The 17,674-nt window shown below is 35.0% G+C and overlaps 2 protein-coding genes across 6 annotated transcripts; both read left to right on the top strand.

Annotated features, from left to right (window-relative positions):
• Positions 1 to 1,967: 1,967 nt before the first annotated feature.
• LOC111297327 (putative protein phosphatase 2C 53) lies at positions 1,968 to 4,954 on the top strand. Of its 4 annotated transcripts, none has more exons than XM_089740587.1 (4): positions 1,968 to 2,621; positions 2,713 to 3,051; positions 3,407 to 3,545; positions 4,136 to 4,278. In XM_089740587.1, the coding sequence occupies exons 1-4, from the start codon at positions 2,121 to 2,123 to the stop codon at positions 4,141 to 4,143; spliced, it is 987 nt and encodes a 328-aa protein (XP_089596713.1). In that variant the 5' UTR covers positions 1,968 to 2,120; the 3' UTR covers positions 4,144 to 4,278. The 4 variants fall into 4 exon arrangements, with proteins under 4 accessions (XP_089596713.1, XP_089596712.1, XP_089596714.1 ...); XM_089740588.1 differs by having other exon boundaries at positions 1,975 to 2,611; positions 2,685 to 3,051; positions 3,407 to 3,586; positions 4,136 to 4,954; XM_022892043.2 differs by having other exon boundaries at positions 1,979 to 2,621; positions 3,407 to 3,586; positions 4,136 to 4,954.
• Positions 4,955 to 6,057: 1,103 nt separating this feature from the next.
• Positions 6,058 to 17,233, top strand: LOC111296651 (clathrin heavy chain 1). Of its 2 annotated transcripts, XM_022891057.2 has the most exons (30): positions 6,058 to 6,364; positions 6,593 to 6,797; positions 7,524 to 7,612; positions 7,762 to 7,840; positions 7,974 to 8,101; positions 8,569 to 8,667; positions 8,764 to 8,872; positions 9,274 to 9,353; positions 9,439 to 9,666; positions 9,758 to 9,823; positions 10,232 to 10,348; positions 10,440 to 10,637; positions 10,777 to 10,893; positions 11,053 to 11,112; positions 11,376 to 11,462; positions 11,558 to 11,641; positions 11,740 to 11,874; positions 11,975 to 12,037; positions 12,125 to 12,229; positions 12,311 to 12,423; positions 12,528 to 12,780; positions 12,876 to 13,012; positions 13,095 to 13,373; positions 13,461 to 14,463; positions 14,674 to 15,159; positions 15,329 to 15,499; positions 15,576 to 15,761; positions 16,075 to 16,197; positions 16,406 to 16,516; positions 16,648 to 17,233. In XM_022891057.2, the coding sequence occupies exons 1-30, from the start codon at positions 6,320 to 6,322 to the stop codon at positions 16,792 to 16,794; spliced, it is 5,103 nt and encodes a 1,700-aa protein (XP_022746792.2). In that variant the 5' UTR covers positions 6,058 to 6,319; the 3' UTR covers positions 16,795 to 17,233. The 2 variants fall into 2 exon arrangements, with proteins under 2 accessions (XP_022746792.2, XP_089596710.1); XM_089740584.1 differs by having other exon boundaries at positions 10,777 to 11,112.
• The last annotated feature ends 441 nt before the right edge of the window (positions 17,234 to 17,674 follow it).

The following is a 17,674-nucleotide window of genomic DNA, read 5'->3' as shown; positions in this document are numbered from 1 at the left end:
CTTATCTTCTAATTGGCATATCCTTCGCAATTTTAACGGAGGGTTTGAATTCCATTGTATGGTAATTAAATTTATCGTATTATTAATTGTATTTAAATATTAATTTAAATAAAATTTATTTAATATAATTTTTTTATAATTTTTTAATAATAATAATTATTATTATTATTGTTATTTTTAATTTTATTAAAACTAATCTTATTGTCTATTTAAATTGACTTTTAATTCTCAAGCTAACATATTTCTCTTTCTTTTATAATATTAAAAAATATTCTAAAATTACAATAAAAAATTATACTTAAAATACTTCCAACTCATAATCAATTTAACATTGTTTTTCATGAAAATTTCTTTTTTATTTGTGCACATTTATTTTGTTCTTTAATTTTCTTTATTTTGTTTTAACAAACTTTATTCTTTCTCTTTGTAGCAATTTTTTTTTTCCTTTGAATAATAAAAATATCTTTATTTATAAAAAAATGCTCTTAGTTACTTGTCATTAAAAGCATGAATTTGATGACATTTTCCGGCCCATTTTTTTATCCTAAAAAATTACAAAATTTTTAAAACTTTTTATATTTACAAATAATCTATTTACAAAAAATGATGAGAATTCAAACTTAAATACTTTACATACAGATTCTAAACCTTAATTATTTACATTAATTTCTATGGATTTTTCAAGCCGATTTTACTTTTATTTTATGAAGCCAATAATTTTCATTTAACTTTTATTTTAATTTTTAGATTAAACCAAAACTGTCCCAGATTTTCCTGGCTCTTAGGCATAGCTGAGGGGGGAATTGAAGAAATTTGTGTTAATTTTCTCCTTTGCACAGCTAAATTTTTTGACCAATGACTGGCACCAACTGTAACCAGATACCAATTAGGAATCTAAAAAACTGAATAAAAAAAATTTGTTCAAAGAAAATTAATAGTCAGTAGAAAAGACCAGGTCTCCAATTAAGCCCAGGGGAATTGGTTAATGTGTGTTGACCACAGAATTATGCTATTTTTTTTCGCCTTGTTCCCAAATTGTTTTTGCTGATTTGATTTTTTTTGGTTAATTGACGAAATCCTAAACGGCAGCAAATGAAATAAGCACAAAAAGTCAAAAACATTTTAAAAACCAGCTTGTCCACTCTTCGTACAGAGCGTGTAACATTGGCAACCTAGTTGAAATCATTAAAAAAATAAAATATTTTATTCATAATTTTTTGTTATAAAACTGTAATTAATTATAATAAAAAATTATATAAAAATATATCCATGAGTTTTATATCAAATTTTTATGAATTTTATACAATACTATATTATTATTTATTATTTGCAATACAATAATTATAAATAATATATTTTTTAAAAATAAAAACTCCTTAATAATTTTTTATTTAAAAAGAACGCCAAAGAATAAATTAATAATAAATTTGACAATTAGATCTACCCGAAAAAAAGATGTACTGGTGAAAAAACTTTTACAGTTCAATAAAAAATAAATTTAACAATTTTTTAAAATTTTATTGGTTGACAATGATAAATATTTTTTTATATTAATTATTTAATATTTTCTACTATCAAATTTATTATTTAGATAAAGCTATTGTAAATATGGAAGAAAAATGTGGAATAAATAAATAAGTATTATTATTTCAGATATTATTAGCGAAAATAAGAAATTATCATAACTCTTATTAACTATGTTTAAATTTGATAAACTAATATAATAATTAAAAACTTATTTTTTGTACATCATCAATAATTTTTTTAAATTTTACAAATCATGAATTAGATAATTATTTTAAATATAAAATCCAAAAACTTTTTAAAATATCATTAATAATAATTTAACCTCGCCATTGGCCTTTCCTCACAAAGCGGGAAATTGACCCCAGGTGCCAGAGAAGAAAGGGCGCTTGAATTATCTACCTTTATCCAGAATTCAACTTAGTCAAACTCCAAACTCTATCCTGAAAAACCGACCACAAAACGGCTCCGTAGCATTCGTCTTCTCAAGTGTCTATAAAAGTAGAAAGCTTTTTCTCGATTTCGTTTTCGGTTAGCTTGGCCTCGTGTCGGCGATTTCTTCGTTCCTTTAGCTACGCAAAAAGACGAAAAAGGACATGCCTTGGCCTCTAATGGTTCCAACTTCTCCCATTTTCTCACCCAAAAAAGTCTCTTCGATTTTCTGCAAATCGGACGGTTCATCTTTCTCCTCATCTCCACGCATCAACGGCTCTCAAGCGCCTCCATCTCCGTCGACGTCATCTCTTCCTTTATCCTCTCCCAAATCACCAATTCCACTGTCACCCACCTTAGTTAAGACACCGCCGTCGCCGTCATCATCATCATTGAAATCTCCGTTGTCCCTTTGCGTCCCAAAGCAACAGCTTTCTTCGGGAGTCGATACGGTGCGTTCGGTGGTGAAGAGGAAGAGGCCAACGAGGATAGAAATACCGAGCCCAATGGCGGTCAAGCTGGGGTTCGCGGCGGAGACGCCGCGAGGAGAGGAGGAGGTGCAGGTGGAAGGTGAAGGATATTCCGTTTATTGTAAGAGAGGTCGAAGGGGGACAATGGAAGACTGTTACTCTGCCGTTATTGATCTTAACGGAGATCCCAAACTGGTTTTCAAATTTTTTTAATTTTTTTAAAAACTAAAGTTCTAAAATTTGTTTTTTAGAAACAATTTCAAAAGATGCCTTTGATTTTTTGCAGGCTTTCTTTGGTGTTTTTGATGGCCATGGGGGTTCAAAGGCTGCTGAATTCGCGGCAAAGCACTTAGATAAGAAGGCAATGGAGGAGCTATCAAAAAGATGTGGGGATGCCATTGAAGAAGCAATTAGGGACGCATACGTAACCACAGACATGGATTTTCTAAAGCAAGATCTGGGTGGTGGTGCTTGCTGTGTCACTGCAATGATTCATAAAGGTGATCTTGTTGTATCAAATGCCGGTGATTGTCGTGCTGTTCTGAGCCGAAATGGGGTAGCAGAAGCTTTGACTTCTGATCACCAGCCTTCAAGGAAGGATGAGAGAGACAGAATTGAAGCTTTGGTAATCAAACATTTTCTTTAGTTCAATTTTAATTCGGTCAAATTATATATGAAACTTGAACTTTAGTCCCTATATCATACTAGTTTAATTTAGCAATGTTAGTTTGATAACAGTGTTACTTGATTAGGTGACGATACTTATCTGTGTACACAGTAACACTGTTATTAATTGGGCCAATAATGATAAATTAAACTAGTATGGGACTTAATTTCTGCAAATTATTATGTATGGATTAAAGTTTAATTTTATATAAGTATATGGACTAATTGCATAATTTGACCTTTTAATTCAATGAAAATTTTAGAGACGAAAATTGATAATGTGAAAGTGTTGTGTTTTGGTGTTTAATTTGTAGGGTGGTTATGTGGATTGTTGCCATGGTGTTTGGAGAATTCAAGGTTCTCTTGCTGTATCAAGAGCAATTGGTGATAAACATCTTAAACAATGGGTAATTGCAGAACCTGAGACGAAAAGGTTAAAAATTATGCCTGAGTGTGAGTTTTTGATCCTGGCATCCGATGGTCTTTGGAATAAGGTATATTTTAGACTGAAGTTGTTCTTTTAATCCTTTTTGAGTTGTTATGGTCATGGATTTAAATAGCATCTGCTGTGCGGTGTAGCAGCCCCCATTTAGCGGTAGCGCTGCCCTCTGTCATTATTACTCACTGCGATGAAGGTTTGAATCATCGTATAAACAAATAGCGATGTATTACATCCGCAAATAACGGTAAAACAGAAAATTGCGGTCATGATGGGATGCTAAAACCATTATTTGTGTTTTTCTTCGATATATCTATAAATTTTATAGCATATTGATTCTGAGTTATAGCTAAAATATGTGAAAAAATTATTAGCCTATAAATGTAAGATTAAAATATCATAAATAAATATTATTATATCAAACTATTTTATGATAAATTGTGAAAATATAAAAAAAATTCACGATCAGGATGTGACTATCGTTATTTTATCCGTTATATCTGTAACCATGGTAAATGCGAGCGATGTGACCGAAAATGCGGTGTGACCGCATTTTAAATCCGTGGTTATGATGTCAAATTGAACTTTTTTTCTTGCCTTTCAGGTTACTAATCAAGAGGCAGTAGATTTGGTTCGGCCTTTCTGCGATGGTGTGGATAAACCTAAGCCATTTTCTGCTTGCAAAAAGCTTGCTGAATTGTCATCATGGAGAGGCTCGTTTGATGATATTAGTGTGATGATAATTCAGCTACAACGTTTTGTTTCTGGACTCGTCTAGGGTAAGACTTGTTTAGAAAGGATCGGAGAAAGCTTTTGCTCCTCCTTCAAGTCTTCCATTTTGAATCAGAAACTTGCAGCTATTGAGCTAGAAGACCACTTAGACCAGGGACAGTAGAATGCTGCAGTTGGTTATGGTAGTGACAGGGTGCATTGAATGGCTGCAATATTGGCTGGGATGCCAAACTTTTCTTGCAGATCATCAGACTGTGATCATGCCCCCATGCGGATGTGTTATCTCATGATCTCAAGTAGCTTATGATTGAGGTCTCCAATGGCTTCCCACCACCATGGTATCGCGAAGACGGTTTGCGATTGCCTCATCAGAAGATGGATGGTATTGACTGATCAGAGATCCTCAAATAGATATGATACTAGTTCTTGAAGACAGAGTAGGAGCAGTTGTAGCAGTTACCATGGTCAACCCTACAAGTTTACATTTTGACTAGCTTTTACACCTTTTTATGGGGTTAGGAACTCAGCATTCAATTGTTCCAAAGTCAAGAAATGGCTTCTGAATTGTTGTTAGACTAAATGGGTCACGTTTGGCAGCTGGCTTGGCACTTCTCCTATAATGGATTAACGATTTCTCTCAATCCTCTTTATTTTAGTAATGATGCAATTAAATTAATTCATGTTTGCCTCTCCTTTGTCTGTTAAAAATGCAATTTAGCTGCTTTTAAAATGAATTTGGAGTATTTCTTCTTATAGTTCAGAAATGACATTAACACAATGTGAATAAAATATATAAAAATGATATAATAAAAAATTTTATTTTAATAATAATTATGTATGAATTTATTAAAATAAAAAAATATATTTTGTGTTTTCATGATATAAATTATGATATATAATTTAGTATAAAATATAATATAAATATATAAATTTTAATATTTTATATAATATACGATTAATTGGTTCCACTAATCAAACCAAGCACCAGTTAGGTTTGGGCTCTGGCTGGTCCGAGCGATGAAACATCGCTTGACCTATGCTCAACCCAAATGTTCCCCAAAAAAGTCGGTTTTGGGCTACTTTTTACAAACCAGCATCTTCATGGGCCTTTCCTTTTCATGATAAAATTAATGTCGAAGGACTTTTTTTTTTTTTTGGTGGAAATGTCAAGGATTTGGACTAAACGAAAGGTAGGCTCCAGATCCCTCTCGGCTTTCGCTTGGTACAAGTAAACGAAAATGACAAAAGATTATTAAGGATGGAATAAACAAACAAAGTATGCAGTTCCAAATATCTCCCAATTATCTCATATTTGATTTTTTTTCCTAAAGCGTCCCATCTCATGGAAAATCACACAGTATGTTTAATAATTTAAAGTATGGTATAAATATGACATAAAAATAAAATATAAAAATAATATAATTTAAAATTTTAATAATTATTATATATTAATTTAATAAAATAAAAAATAATTTTTTTATATTTTTATATCTATATAAATTATAATATATAATTTTTATATAAAATATAAAATAAATATATAAATTATTAATTTTATTAAACAATTAGTTCCATGTTAGCGTATAGATTGGGAGACCATTCCAAGGTGGACAACATTTTGATTCTCTTAATTTTTGTTCAAAGCTCACTCGTATTGAAGTAGAAAATATAATTTCAAGTGCAAAACCAAAATAAAAATACTTGATAATGTAAATAATTACAAAATAATCAAAATAATAATTAATTCGCGGTTCGGCGCTATATAAAAACCAAGAGCCAGCAAATGAGCACGCCACTCTCAGGCACATTATTTACACGTCCTTTCCTCTTTCTTGTATTTTTTTTTTCTCTTTCTTGTTTTATTTTCTCCAGTGCCTTAGATTGGATCTCTCCTCAGCTTCTCTTCTTTTCACTTCTCCAAAATTTCAGATCTGTTAGCCGAGGTTTTTCGTGTCTCTTTCTCAGTGATTCGTTTTGACTCATAGTTGAAAGATTCAATCTCAGCCGTTAGATCTGCTCCTGATTTGTGAATCCTCTTCCGTCGATCTGAGTCACCATGGCGGCCGCGAACGCTCCCATCGCCATGAAGGAGGTCTTAACTGTAAGTCTTCTCCTTTCACTCTTTTTCCTCTCGGTTCTCGCTTCGATTCAATCGGTTTATATAGAAAATTCATCTGAACTATACCTAATAATCGGTTATTAAGCTTAATCTAATACTTCATAGGCCTTATCAGATCTAATATCTGTAACATCTGCTTAGATCTGTTTGGAACTATGCGTTTCAGAATAGTGAATTTTGAGTGATCTGAACGGTGTTGTTTCTTTGCAGTTGCCGAGCATTGGCATCAATCCTCAATTTATCACCTTCACGAACGTAACTATGGAATCTGATAAGTATATTTGTGTGAGAGAAACGGCGCCTCAAAATGGTGTTGTGATCATCGACATGAACATGCCGATGCAGCCGCTGAGACGGCCTATTACAGCAGATTCCGCTCTTATGAATCCGAATTCTAGGATCCTTGCTTTGAAAGGTCAGTTTCTATAGCTACCAGCAGTTAGTTATTTTTATTAGATCACGTGAATTGTGTCGAAATTGATTGTGATTATTTAGCAATTTGTCATTGATTAGAGGATTATATATTTAATTCACGTGTTTTGTATAGTCCGTAGAGCTCATATTCGGTCATAGTGTTGAACTCTTTATTTTTTTTAATATTGTTGTTAGGTTAGACTTCGGCTGATCAAGAATGTAATCGAGTATGAGAGTTTTTCTTATACTTGTGCAGAAGATTCTTGTTCGAATTGATGCTTAGGCTCCTTTTGGTTGTTGGTTTGCTACTTGCTTTTTGCTGTCTAAAATGAACAAATGAATGTGATACCTGCTAACTGGAAGGGCCTTGTTCCAGCATTATAGTGTGTGTGGACTACAGTGTTTATATTACTTATTTCTGCTCTGCTGTTTTATGACAGATTGATTGGGTGTATTTGCACATCTGTTTGTTTAGTTTGCAGGAACTGTTTGTCAGCACTGCTGAGTGCTTTTTAATTTCTTTTTATAGCAGAATTTGCTTCAATTTGTGTCCAATAAGACAAAAAAAATTGTTTGAAATGCAAGTCATTGAGTGCTTGGCATTCCTGTTATGAAAGTAGTTATTGGAGAAGGAAATTCAATATCTTTAGTATTAATTTTATGTCTCCTTTAGTTTTTGTTATCTATCTTTGCTTTATGCTCATGGACTTTGACATCGCTTTTGTAGCTCAACTACCGGGAACAACTCAAGATCACTTGCAAATATTTAACATAGAGATGAAAGCGAAAATGAAATCACATCAGATGCCTGAACAGGTGAAATTTGTTGTCTCCTGTTTTTTTTATTTCTTTTAATGTTTCATTACATATTATCATTAGCTATCTGCCTGTTCAAATTCATTGTTTTTCCTTTATAGTGAACTTGATTGCATGAGCTTGGCATACTGTTCTTGATTCATGTTCAGGTTGTATTTTGGAAGTGGATAAGCCCAAAAATGCTTGGCCTGGTGACACAGACCTCTGTATATCATTGGTCAATTGAAGGTTAGTTGTTTTTCTGTTACCTTATCTAGTATCACAGGCAGCTGTGCTTTGTTCAGCTCTAAAAAAATCTACTTTTATCTGTTGTATAAATTTCTTTGGTCTTATGTGTTTCATTGCATCTTACTCCTGCCAGGTGATTCCGAGCCAGTTAAGATGTTTGAGAGAACAGCTAATTTAGTGAACAATCAGATAATAAACTATAAATGTGACCCCTCGGAGAAGTGGCTAGTTTTGATTGGAATTGCCCCTGGTGCACCTGAGGTATGTGATTTTCCTATTAATGCTTTCTAAAGGTGATTACTTTTTACTGTGAAAAAGAGGTTGTTGCTTCATTTGTATTAAGTTTTGGGAATTTGAAAACTTTGACATGTAAATTTAATTTTGTTGTATGGCAAAAGAAAGAACTCTTGAAGTAATATATTCAAAATATTTCCCTAAACTAACTGTGACTAAGAAGTTGTTCCAGCTGGTGTGGTTGTTGTGTGACCCATTGTTCAAACTGCTGAAGCGAACTCTGTGAATTAACTTATTAACCCCTTATAGGTGATTTATTTTGTTTCTTGTGGTGTCAGTTTGGATTTGCATGCCTCTATACCCCTTTTCGTTTTCCCCATTCTGTCTCTCTACTATTAGAATAGTTCCTTGCATAATCATTATTAGCTTGAAATTCTCTCTTTAGGAAATCAGACACAGTTCTGATTTTAATATATGTGTATTGTCTCTTTTAGAGGCCACAATTGGTTAAGGGGAGCATGCAACTTTTCTCTGTTGATCAGCAGCGTAGTCAAGCTCTTGAAGCACATGCTGCTTCATTTGCACAATTTAAGGTAAAGGGATTTCTTGTACTTTACTCCATTTCACTAGATATTATAGACTCTGATCTAAACTGCATTTTATCACATATGCTTGTTTGTGTTGAGCAGGTTCCAGGAAATGAGAATCCTTCTATTCTTATTTCGTTTGCCACCAAGACTTTTAATGCTGGCCAGATTACATCAAAGTTGCATGTAATTGAGCTTGGTGCCCAGCCAGGTGAGCTTGCTATGCTGTCTGTTATACTTTTGCTATCTCCTTGTTATAAATAAGGGGACTGATGGTCTTTTTTTAAATAAATACAAAAACTGAAAAAATAAAATTAAAGAAATAAAACAGCTTGCCATTGCCCCTTCCTGTGGTGCAATAATCAAAAGTACAATAAGAAAGTATGGAATACTTGTGTGGTTTTAACTCAGAAATCGTATAATTTTATCTATTGAATGCTCTAAATTATGATCAAGACTATTCTAAGTTAGAAATTTTGATGGGGCCGTGCTTAAGCATTGGCTATAAATTAACCATTCTTCTTGAAATCTGCCTAGTAGCTATAATATTCTGTTGTGTGTCCTTCAGTCTATTATATTTCCAATCTTCTAACAGAAGGTATATGTTGGCAGGTAAGCCGTCATTTTCAAAGAAACAGGCGGATCTTTTCTTTCCACCAGATTTTCAAGATGATTTTCCAGTCGCAATGCAGGTAGCATGATATCCTAAATTTTGATTTTTTTAGTAAATTGTTTATTGTTATGCCAATAATAAGACAAATTTCTGTTAATTGGCAGATATCCCACAAATATAGTTTGATCTACGTCATCACCAAGCTTGGGCTGCTGTTTGTTTATGATCTAGAGACAGCGACTGCTGTATACAGGAATAGAATCAGTCCAGACCCAATATTTTTAACCTCTGAAGCTTCAGCTGTGGGAGGGTTTTATTCCATTAACAGGCGAGGTCAGGTGTTGTTGGCTACTGTAAATGAATCAACAATAGTGCCATTTGTTAGTGGTCAAGTATGTTTTTATGCCCTTTTGTTTTGCTTTCTGGTATCACTAAGGTGTGAAATACTGGCTTACAACTTCTTCTGGTTGTTTTCTGCTTCAGTTGAACAATTTGGAGCTTGCTGTCAATCTGGCTAAAAGAGGAAACCTTCCTGGTGCAGAGAATCTGGTAAGTGGATTGATTTGTATATTTCCTATGGTTTGTGAATCTTTGCATTGGGATGGTAATTGAGGAGTAAAAGCCTGATATTTATCAACTGTAGATTTAGTTGCCAGACAATGATATCCAAAAGAATAATCTATTTTAACTGGGAGGAATACTTTGTGGTAACTTTCTTCATGGATCGTGGGATTTCTTCAATTTTGCTGCAATGCTGAGATTGAAGACATGCTGTCTTCTTGGTTGTGTTCATTCATTTGGTATTTCATGCTCAGAATTAGTGTTTGAAATGTCTGATGCTCTATGTTGTTAACAGTAATATCAAATTTATTGGTTATTTTTTTTAGATCCTTGTTCTTGATGACTTTGTTCTTTCTGTATGCTAGGACATTGACTCTGTGATTTTGGATATCTCAGGTTGTCCAACGTTTTCAAGAATTGTTTGCTCAAACAAAGTATAAAGAAGCTGCTGAGCTTGCTGCAGAGTCTCCACAAGGGATCCTTCGCACACCTGATACGGTTGCCAAGTTTCAGGTTTCATTTTTCTTTCTTAATCATGCGGATACTTGTTTTTGTGTTTGTGTTGATTTTATCTAAGGCAAAATCCTTTACCCAAATGTTGCAGAGTGTTCCTGTGCAGGCTGGGCAGACTCCGCCTCTTTTGCAGTACTTTGGTACACTTTTAACAAGAGGGAAGCTCAATGTATTTGAGTCACTGGAATTATCTCGGCTTGTGGTAAACCAAAACAAGAAGAATCTTCTGGAGAATTGGTTGGCTGAAGATAAATTGGAATGTAGTGAGGAACTTGGAGACCTTGTGAAGGTTTGATTTGTACCCACTGGAATTGAAATCTATTAGTATCTTATTTGATTTTATCTAAGTTTCTACTCCAAAAATTTGGGACTGATTTGGGTTTTTTTTTTTTCACCTTTTTCTAATTTTTGCTTTGCTTTTGTTATAGACCGTGGATAATGATCTTGCCCTGAAAATATATATTAAAGCTAGGGCAACTCCAAAAGTTGTCGCAGCTTTTGCTGAACGGAGAGAGTTTGACAAAATCTTGATTTACTCAAAGCAGGTGATTGCTGCATTTTTTTTTGTATTGGCATTTTCTGGTGTGATGATGTGTGATCTCCCTTTTTACGTCCTATCAAGTTGGGGAATTATTTCTCCTAGTTGTTCTTTACTTTTTGGTGAATTCATGCATCAACTATTCATGACTAAATTGTTTCCTCAGGTTGGGTACACTCCTGATTACTTGTTCCTTCTGCAAACAATTCTTCGTACAGATCCACAGGTTTGTTTCTATTTTTTGTAGTCTTTAGTGTTTGAGGTGCTGAAGCATGTTGAATAATATGAGCAATTGATAAATGTGTTCAAATGTGTTTAAGTCTCTTCATTAAAGCCTTTTAAGTCAATTTTAATGAATATTCTTATTAGATTAAAAGCCATTTTTATTGTTTGCCAATCAATAGATGTTAGTATTATGGACTTTTTGATGGGATTGGATCTGTGTAATTTTTAGAGGGAGATGAGTTATCACTTGTTGTGTACTTGCAGGGAGCTGTTAATTTTGCATTGATGATGTCTCAAATGGAGGGTGGTTGTCCGGTTGATTACAACACCATTACGGATCTTTTCCTTCAGGTCTGCTGCTTTGGAATTGATTGTGAAAATAACATTATTTTTCTATACAAAATATGTGAGATTGTTTTCTTTGGATATCTGCTTTTTGTTTTCAGAGGAACTTGATCCGGGAGGCTACTGCATTTCTGTTAGATGTTTTGAAGCCAAATCTGCCAGAGCATGCTTTTCTACAAACAAAGGTTGTTTCTTTAATGTGCTGCTTAAGTTGATTTAATTTTGGTTTTCTCTTTTTTTTGAAAAGGATATATTTAATTTAATAACATTCTTTTTTATGCAGGTCTTGGAAATCAATCTAGTAACTTTTCCAAATGTTGCTGATGCCATTTTAGCAAATGGAATGTTCAGTCACTATGATCGTCCCCGAATTGCACAACTTTGTGAGAAAGCTGGTCTCTACGTGCGAGCTCTGCAGGTAATTATCTTCTTAAAGTTAATATTTGTTGCATTATGTGTAACTTTCTACACTGAATTAATAGTATCTCCTTGAATTAAATGTAACACATTTTCTGCAGCATTACACTGAGTTGCCAGATATTAAACGTGTCATTGTGAATACACATGCTATTGAGCCGCAGGTACATGTTGTTCACTATCTGTATCTATTGGTAAAATGGAGACTGTAGAATCTCCTGACAATTTTTTAATGATACTTCTGCTTTCAGTCACTTGTTGAGTTTTTTGGTACTCTCTCACGAGAATGGGCTTTGGAGTGCATGAAGGACCTTCTGCTGGTTAATCTAAGAGGCAACCTTCAAATCATCGTTCAGGTAAAGGATGTTATATAATGGTATGCTAATAATGTTTAGTAAATCACCAACAACTAAGTTGTGTGTTGGATTGTGGTGCAGGTTGCCAAGGAGTATTGTGAGCAGTTGGGTGTTGAAGCTTGCATAAAACTTTTTGAGCAATTTAAGTCATATGAAGGATTGTACTTTTTCTTGGGCTCTTATTTGAGCTCAAGGTAAGCTATTTAGCAAACATGAAACTTCATTTGTTTGATTGCTCACAGCATAGCAATATCTCATATGGTACTTACTAAGATGTTTACTTCCAATTATGGGACAGTGAGGACCCAGATATACACTTTAAGTACATTGAGGCAGCTGCTAAAACTGGACAAATAAAGGAGGTTGAGCGTGTAACCAGGGAATCAAACTTTTATGATGCTGAAAAGACGAAGAACTTCCTGATGGAGGCCAAGCTTCCTGATGCTAGGCCTCTGATTAATGTTTGTGATCGATTTGGGTTTGTTCCTGATCTCACTCACTACCTCTACACAAATAACATGCTCCGTTACATTGAAGGTTATGTTCAGAAGGTACGTGATATTCTCTGCTATATATGTTTACTGGCATACTGCATCAATTTAATTTACACTCAAGTAATTGAGAACTTGTTTGCTTCTTTCGATAGGTGAACCCAGGGAATGCTCCTTTGGTAGTGGGGCAGTTGCTAGATGATGAATGCCCTGAAGATTTTATAAAGGGTCTCATTCTCTCAGTTCGTTCTTTGCTTCCGGTGGAGCCCCTTGTGGATGAATGTGAGAAGAGGTGATTTTTTTTCTGCATCTTGTGTCCTCGTTTCCTCTTGTCGTTACTATTTGATTCTCATTTTTCAGCATGTGGTATCCAGAAATCGACTTCGCTTACTTACACAGTTCTTGGAGCATCTTGTAAGTGAGGGAAGCCAAGATGTGCATGTCCACAATGCTCTGGGTAAAATTATTATTGACAGCAATAACAATCCAGAGCACTTCCTCACAACCAACCCTTACTATGATTCCCGGGTTGTTGGTAAGTACTGTGAGAAGCGTGATCCCACCCTGGCAGTTGTGGCTTACCGAAGAGGACAATGTGATGATGAACTTATCAATGTCACAAATAAGAACTCATTGTTCAAATTGCAGGCCAGGTATGTAATTATTTGGTTTATTTATAATAATGTATTTTGGATCTTTGTTTTAAAGTGGCTTATCTGTGCATCATCCTTTGATCACAGGTATGTTGTTGAGAGGATGGATGGTGATCTTTGGGAGAAGGTTCTAAATCCTGAAAATGAATATAGAAGACAGCTAATCGATCAGGTTGTGTCGACTGCTTTGCCAGAAAGCAAGAGTCCAGAACAAGTCTCTGCAGCTGTTAAAGCTTTCATGACAGCTGATCTGCCCCATGAACTGATTGAGCTTCTTGAGAAGATTGTGCTCCAAAACTCTGCATTCAGTGGGAACTTCAATCTGCAAAATCTTCTTATTTTGACAGCTATTAAGGCAGATCCATCTAGAGTTATGGATTATATCAATAGGCTAGATAATTTTGATGGACCTGCAGTTGGAGAAGTGGCCGTGGAAGCCCAACTATATGAAGAAGCTTTTGCAATTTTCAAAAAGTTCAACTTAAATGTTCAGGCGGTCAATGTTTTATTGGATAATATTAGAAGCATCGATCGGGCCGTGGAATTTGCATTCCGAGTTGAAGAAGATGCTGTTTGGAGTCAGGTGGCAAAGGCACAACTGAGGGAGGGGCTGGTGAGCGATGCAATTGAATCATTTATTCGTGCAGATGATGCTACTCAGTTCCTTGATGTCATCCGAGCTTCTGAGGATGCTGATGTCTACCCTGATTTGGTGAGGTACCTTCTGATGGTTAGACAGAAGGTCAAGGAGCCCAAGGTGGACAGTGAACTCATTTATGCCTATGCAAAGATTGATAGACTGGGTGAAATTGAAGAATTCATTCTCATGCCAAATGTTGCTAATCTTCAAAATGTTGGTGATCGCTTGTTTGATGAAGCCCTATATGAAGCTGCAAAAATCATATTTGCATTTATATCCAACTGGGCCAAGTTGGCTGTTACACTGGTGAGGCTTAAACAATTCCAAGGTGCTGTTGATGCAGCCCGAAAAGCAAACAGTGCCAAGACATGGAAGGAGGTTTGCTTTGCTTGTGTTGATGCAGAGGAATTCCGATTGGCACAGATATGTGGTCTTAACATTATTGTACAGGTGAGTTTACTTTCATGTTGAATTACAATTTTCGGGAACAACAAAGTTATCGATATTTTTGTACATTCAGTTCTCTTTTTCTTCTACTCGTGTTTGTCTGTTTTGTTGTTGATATGTTGGAACATTCAGTTCCCTTTTTCTTCTCCTCATGTTTGTCAGTTGGAGACTGTTTGTCCATGATTTTGACCATTGTGTTTGTTGATTTTGTAGGTGGATGACTTGGAAGAAGTAAGTGAATACTATCAGAATAGAGGATGCTTCAATGAGTTGATCTCTCTCATGGAGAGTGGTTTAGGATTGGAACGTGCACACATGGGGATCTTTACTGAGTTGGGAGTTTTGTATGCCAGATATCGCCCAGAGAAGCTTATGGAGCACATTAAATTGTTCTCTACACGTCTCAATATTCCCAAGCTGATAAGAGCTTGTGATGAGCAGCAGCATTGGATGGAACTTACCTATTTATATATCCAATATGGTGAGTTTGATAATGCTGCAACTACTGTGATGAACCACTCTCCTGAAGCATGGGATCATATGCAGTTCAAAGATATTGCAGTCAAAGTTGCTAATGTTGAGCTATATTACAAGGCCGTCCACTTCTACTTGCAAGAACATCCTGATCTTATCAATGATATGCTGAACGTGCTTGCACTTCGTGTGGATCACACTCGTGTTGTTGACATTATGAGAAAGGTTCAATTTTGGCAGATCTAATATGGAAATAAATACTTCTGACTTGCTATTCACCAAAAAAGAATAAAAAATAAAAAATAAAAGGAAAACAAAAACAAAAACTACTGACTTGCTTTAGTATTATTTTAATTCATTTTGGGTTGACAATTATTTCCTTCTGGAATTTCAGGCTGGTCATCTGCGTCTAGTGAAGCCATACATGGTTGCTGTTCAGAGTAACAATGTGTCAGCAGTAAATGAGGCATTGAATGAGATTTATGTAGAAGAAGAAGATTATGATAGATTGAGAGAATCTATTGACTTGCACGATAATTTTGATCAGATTGGTCTTGCTCAAAAGGTGAAGTACTGTTGTTCTTTCATTTTTGTTTGATGTTAGGTCAGTTTCTGACATTGTTTCCAAATTGCTTGAGTAGATTGAGAAACATGAGCTGCTTGAGATGAGGCGTGTTGCTGCATACATTTACAAAAAGGCGGGCAGATGGAAGCAATCTATTGCCTTGTCAAAGAAAGACAACCTTTACAAAGATGCAATGGAAACAGCTTCACAGTCCGGTGACCGAGAACTTGCCGAGGAGTTGCTTGTTTACTTCATTGAACAGGTACTCAACTCATTCCTAAATATGTAGAAAAATATATATGCCTACTGATAAATTGTTTATAGCGAGATGGTTATCTTGTTGGAGGTATAAAGCATTATACCTTCTTGGTCAACCAGTACATCTAAATCAGTTAGTTTGCTCTCTTCCACTTGGTCCTTTGAGGGTGCATTTTTAAGTATAAAATCATAGTAGTTAATGACTGTACTATAGGTATGGGACATGGAATTGAAGCTTTTAAGATAAGCTTGGTTTTGCACTATGGTGGTTTTTCTTCTGGTATTGTCACAGTAATGGTGGTTATTGTTTTGTACAGGGCAAGAAGGAATGCTTTGCATCGTGCCTCTTTGTCTGCTATGACTTGATTCGACCAGATGTTGCTCTTGAGCTAGCCTGGATTAACAATATGATTGACTTCGCATTCCCGTATCTGTTGCAGGTGATTTCTTTGCTGTTTCTTTCAGTATCATCATTTCATTTAATTGGGGTTTTATTAGCTAGGCTTTGCCATCTCATACTGCTTGCTACAACGCTTGGATGATTGATTTTAGTGCACCTTCCCACTTTACCATGAATTTTTGGGTTCAATATCTTTCTTAATTTGGAGAAATAGTGTTAGAACCTTATTTGACTCTGTATTTTTCCAGTTTATCCGTGAATATACCGGCAAAGTTGATGAACTTATCAAGGACAAAATTGAGGCTCAAATTGAAGTAAAGGCTAAAGAGCAGGAAGAGAAGGAAGTGATTGCACAACAGGTAATAACAGCTTCAAAAGCCAAAACTACACTCTGTTTTCTTGAAACTATATTCTCTACCCCTGCTGGAAGTAGCTAGATCTTATATAGGTTCAAAGATGTTCTAACTCATTAAAATGCCTTCTCTTGCAGAACATGTATGCTCAGTTACTACCTCTTGCCTTGCCTGCACCACCAATGCCGGGTATGGGAGGAGGTTTTGCACCTCCACCACCCATGGGAGGAATGGGAATGCCTCCTATGCCGCCTTTCGGCATGCCACCAATGGGCGGCTATTAAGTCACATAACAGGTTTGATTGAAGATTTTATTATTCAGTGGATCCATGATGCTCCAAGGAAAAGAACATCGTAGTTGTAATAGTGGCATTTCTTCAGGCTTCAACTACTTGAATTTTTTTCCCCTTTCATGTTCCTTTAGTCTGATGGAGTGAAGATCAAAGTTGGAATAATGCCATTTTTGTGTTCTAGGTGTGTGATATGTCTTGTAATATTCTTTATTGTTAGAAGAGGCATTTTTGGGCTGCTGTTATAGGGGAAGCTGATGATTTCATGCATATTTGTATTTTGTAGTATATACGAAACAATTCACACCGATCATAGTTTCGGAATTTGATTACTCTCATTTATACTTTGTTTCCCCTTTAAGTTCCTTTGTCTCGTCAACGTTTGTCTTTGTGCTTAATTTTTCTAGTGGAAACAGTAACATAAATTTGCTTATGTTTTATCTCACAGAATTCTTGCGCAACTGAAATCAGCAGAATTTGTAGGCTACGACCTTTAGAATTAAATAGAATCTGTTATAATTCTTTTTTTTTTTTTGGTGGACATATAGATTATTATTGTCTAATTTTATTTGTTTATTCTATTGTCACGGGAACTTGAATTTTTAGTGCGGGGAGTAAAGATAGTTAAATTTCGCTAAAATAGTTTCATTAACTCCCGAGGTATTATAAGATGAGAAGTTATAGCATGTAAATTAGAGTATTTAAATGACAGATTAATTGGTAGATCGTGTCTCTCGTGTATACTTTACCAAGTGAAAAAAAAAAAAAAACATGTTGGTTATATCAAAATTCGTGAGTAACAATAATTTTAGTTTACCATGGGTAAGGATGCTAACATAATAACTTATATACGAATGTGGATTCTGTAAATATT

Source organism: Durio zibethinus, chromosome 12 (genome assembly GCF_047325235.1).
Source record: "Durio zibethinus cultivar Kanyao isolate XHJ-2024 chromosome 12, ASM4732523v1, whole genome shotgun sequence".
NCBI lineage: Eukaryota > Viridiplantae > Streptophyta > Magnoliopsida > Malvales > Malvaceae > Durio > Durio zibethinus.
The sequence above is the reverse complement of the archived record's forward strand: the minus strand, read 5'-3'. Positions and strand labels throughout refer to the sequence as shown.